The following is a 4,460-nucleotide window of genomic DNA, read 5'->3' as shown; positions in this document are numbered from 1 at the left end:
GTAGTTGTTAAGACTAGAAAAGCACTATATAAATACAGCACATTTACATTTACACAAAGCTCTAACTCACCTTGAATAGCACATAGAGCTCCTCCAGCTCATCAATACTGAAGGCAGTCTCTGTTACAATAGTCCTGACCTGAAATATATTATGACATGATTAAATGTAAGTAATAACAGAAGAAAGAAAATAATGTCAAGCGTGAAAAGAGAGCACAGGATCTTATAATGACAAGAATGTTGTTTACTGGGTTTTAATGATCAAATCTAAATTTGATGACTTTTTAAAGTTGTTCCATGTTGCCTGATTACTGTTGTGCTAACTGCAGAACAGGGTAGAGTAAGAACATTATAGTTAAACACACAGAGTGTACTTGTGCATTTTCACAAACGTGTCTAATTCCAGTTAAGGGTAAGTCAGTGGGTTCTTACCACGTTGCGTTTAGTTGTATCTTCAATGGTTTGGATCACCCTCAGTCTCTGTTTGAAACGCATCTGTTCAATCACATCTGCACGGATTGAACCAAATTTCTGACACAAAAGAAGAAGGACAAACCGAGAGATATAGGGTCAATTTAGGAGTAGTATGACCACTGGAAGTCTGTTATCACAGGGGAAACAAGCGCGGCTGGAGACAGTTGTGTGATTGTGAGGAGACAGCTGGGCAGGGCTTTTGTGTGAGATACTGTTAAACTTAAATTTAGAAAAATTATAAGTTTAAACAAACAGAGGAGGACACAGATTTACACACGGCCATCATCATCATCGTCATCATCCAGGTTGAATACCTCGTAGGAGCTGCGGACCAGTTTGAAGATGTCAACCTCTGGATGCGGTTCTCCATTGTCTGTCAATAAGGAGTGCAGGTGGGGGATGGGGGGGAGGGTGCTGTCCTTGTTGGTCACACTGTCCAAGTATCTACAAAACAAGCGATTTACCAAGATTATCAACCTTTCAGGCTTGTGGGATAAAAATATCTGTTAAATGTTAAAATAGTTTTTAGGGTTTTAGACAGTGGTGGAAAAAGTATCCATAATCCTTTACGTAAGAAAATGTACTTATACCACACTTTTATAAGTTAAAGTCCTGCATTGAAAATTTTACTTAAGTATATAAGTATCATCAGGAAAGGATCCTTAAAGTATTAAAAGTACTTTTTAAAAGATCTAGTAAGCGATGCTGTGCAAAGATTGTTATTTACTCACCTGCTAAACAAAAACACCACCCCTTCAGAGGTTCCGCCTCCCAGATTCATGGACAGATAACTACTGGCCGACCGGTACATTCACATTCCTCCCCCCCACCCATCAAACGTTGCTGCCTGTTGCCGATTGGCTGTAATAGTGTTGTGTGGCTTGTGCACTCCTTTCTGTTTCTCTGTTTTCTATTTACACATCCAGGGCTATGCATTTACACCAAATGTTTTTTAGTGCACATAAAGTAGAAAGGTGAGGTCCAGGGATTGGGCTGGCCACTACATAACATCAATCTTGCTCATCTGGAACCAAGACTTTGCTCGCTTACTGGTTTGTTTTGGATCATTGTCTTGTTTAAAGACCCATTTCAAAAGGCATTTCCTCTTCAACATAAAGCAACATGACCTCTTCAAGTATTTTGATGTATTGAAACTGATCCATGATCCCCGGTATGCAATAAATAGGACCAATACCACAGTATGAGAAACATCCCCATAACATAACCACCATGCTTTACTGTCTTCACAGTGTACTGTAGCTTGAATTCAGTGCATGGGGGTCGTCGGACAAACTGTCTGCGGCCCCTAGACCCAAAAAGAACAGTTTTGCTCTCATCAGTCCACAGAATGTTGTGCCATTTCTTCTTTGGCCAGTCAATGTGTTGTTTGGCAAATTTCAACCTATTCAGTACATGTCTTTTTGTCAGCAATGGGACTTTGCGGGGGGGGGGGGGGGGGGCTTCTAGCTGATAGCTTTGCTTCACATAGCCTTCTTCTAAACGGAACAGTACTCACAGGTAACTCCAAGTCTTCTTTGATTTTCCTGGAGCTGATCATTGGCTGAGCTTTTTTCTTTGATCCATTCGAATGGTAGCTGACCATTTTTTCTCACGTCATTCAGGCTTTGGATGCCATTTCAAGGCATTTGAAATCATTTTGACTGAGCAGTCTATAATTTTCCTTTGTCTTTATACGTTTTCCCCTCTCCAATCAACTTTTTAACCAAAGCCCACTGTTCCTCAGAGCAATGTCTGGAACGAACCATTTTGCTGAGTATTTCAGTGTGAAATTCACTATAACCAGCATGCACATTTGCTTCCTTCCTTCCTTAAATATGGGCCATTATTGACTCCGGTTTCTTCACAGAATCAATCACTTCACTAATTTAACACATCACGCTATTATTTTAAACATGCCCCTTTCAATTACAGATTCAGTTACACAGAATGAGCAGCATGCATGGTATGACTATTGGGTCTGTTTGTTTTTATGACTCTACAACACTTACTAATAAATTATTCGCCACGTAGAAATATCACTTAAAAAATAGGATTTATGAGGACGTCTATTATTTTGAACACAACTGTACTTTGTTACATTCCACCACTGGTTTTAGAGGATGGATGAGTGAAGAATGATAAAGGATATAATATTTTCCCTTTTGCCTCTCCTTACCTGCCCAGTACGGTCATGGCCTCGCCGTCATCCTTGCAGCCCAGCAGCTGGTGGATGTTGGCGTGGAGAACAGAGAGCGCCAGCTGAAAGATGACCTTAATGCCGTCGTAGAAGAAGCAGTCCACCACCACCACAGCGCTCTCGAACGGCATAACCGACAGGAAGAGGGTGAGGAACCAGGAGAGCGAGATAGTGGAGATGACCCCGAGGTCCTGCATGCAGTCGTACAGCTGAGGAATGTACTCACGGGCAAGCTCCTCAAACACGCCCTGATCCACTAGGGCCCCTGGGGAAGAAACAAGATGTTTAACAAATAGAAAACAGTCAAATCAAACACCATAAAATACAGAAGCACATGCACATACTGACCTACAACCCTAGTGTTGTAGTAGTCAGGCAGCATCCTCTCACAGAGCGCCACAAGCAGCCAAAAAGCCTCCTCTTCTTTGGCGTAGAGCAGCAACACAGATGTCACAATATTCATGGCCTTTGGTGTCGAGGGAGAAGAAGAGATTTTCAAGTATTGTCAAGGACTGCAAGGTTTCTGGCAGTTCATGTCAATATCGAGGGGAGTGTGTGTACCTGACAGTATCCAATGTTGGGGTTTCTGAATGCATAGGCTGTAAGGACCCTGCGGAGGGCAGCAATGCCCATCTCATTCTGAAAGGCTGGGTGCTCAGGGAGAGAGCGGTGCAGGTCCCTCTCTATCTCCTCTGTTGCCAGGTTGTATTTGCCCATGGACTTTTCCACCAGGTCTTCGTAGTATCCGGGATGGGTAGCCATCTCGTTGATTGTCCCTATGAAAAAACATGAGGTCACTCCTCAAAGATAACTACAAGAGCTATGGTAACAGTCTTTGTAGTGGGGTTGATTACATGCAAAGCTGTCATTATATATTTAAATCCTGAGAAAAGATCCGGCAGGGAAAACTGAATTGCCACAGCAGCAAAGTGCACAAAGATTTGCAGTAACTTTGAAGAAGAAAAAAAATACTATATACATTTTAGACATTTATCACATACAAATGAAGCATGAAACAACTGAAATAAAAAAAAAGGTACTAAATGTTATATGCCAACAGGCTACAGTACATAACCATCAAGGCATCCATACTGGGATGGGATTCTGAAGCTGCATCTTCTAAATGCAAAGGAGCAAACTGTTATAAAGAAAAAAGTGTTTTTTTAACTCATTCAGGTTGGAGGTTTTCTTCTTAATGTTAAACCCTCAGTCTGTAACTAGATTTGTAAAAAAAACTGAAAAAACAACACCATACATTCATGGATAAATAACAGATGGGAAGTCACGAAGTTCAAATACTTTGTTACTGTATCCAAGTGGATTTTTCTGTTTTTAAATGGCAACTTTTTGCTCCTTACATTTTAAAAACACAAATACCTGTACGTTCTACTCCTTACATTTTACAAAATTGGCTCGTTACTTTTGTTTTGTACTGTACAAGAGGTCGTCATGTCGGAGAGTAGCGCGAACAAGTATCTCACACCACGAGCGGGCGAGCGCATTACACAGAGAAAAAAAGTGAGAGAAAATAAAAAGACTAGCTGTCCGGAGGATAATCAGTTGAGATTGTGTGTGTGTGCGCATCTTTGAGAACTGTAAGTCGTATAACTTATGTTGTCAGTTCAATTAAGCTTGTTGTTGTATTGGTCTATAGTTTTTGCAAATTTAAAGTAAGTCAGCCATTGATTTTGTTGGTTGCGTTCTTCACCTGTTGGCTAGGTTGCACGTGGCTTGATTCTAATAAAGCAGCAACAGAGAGAAGTTTTCTCCATCTGTTTTAACAGACACA

At 41.0% G+C, this 4,460-nt stretch overlaps 1 protein-coding gene across 3 annotated transcripts in view; it reads right to left on the bottom strand.

Moving 5' to 3' along the window:
- Positions 1-4,460, bottom strand: part of tbc1d9 (TBC1 domain family, member 9 (with GRAM domain)) — a 32,775-nt gene that overhangs the window by 10,397 nt on the left and 17,918 nt on the right. For all 3 annotated transcript variants that reach the window (XM_032538742.1, XM_032538726.1, XM_032538734.1), the window contains exons 10-15: positions 3,233-3,447; positions 3,020-3,137; positions 2,651-2,936; positions 789-918; positions 433-531; positions 71-139 (exon numbers count right to left, since the gene is read on the bottom strand). In XM_032538742.1, the coding sequence (XP_032394633.1) occupies positions 71-139; positions 433-531; positions 789-918; positions 2,651-2,936; positions 3,020-3,137; positions 3,233-3,447 (917 nt within the window). The remainder of the gene's footprint in view (positions 1-70; positions 140-432; positions 532-788; positions 919-2,650; positions 2,937-3,019; positions 3,138-3,232; positions 3,448-4,460) is intronic.

The sequence above is a fragment of the Etheostoma spectabile genome, chromosome 2 (assembly GCF_008692095.1).
Source record: "Etheostoma spectabile isolate EspeVRDwgs_2016 chromosome 2, UIUC_Espe_1.0, whole genome shotgun sequence".
Classification (NCBI taxonomy): domain Eukaryota; kingdom Metazoa; phylum Chordata; class Actinopteri; order Perciformes; family Percidae; genus Etheostoma; species Etheostoma spectabile.
The sequence above is the reverse complement of the archived record's forward strand: the minus strand, read 5'-3'. Positions and strand labels throughout refer to the sequence as shown.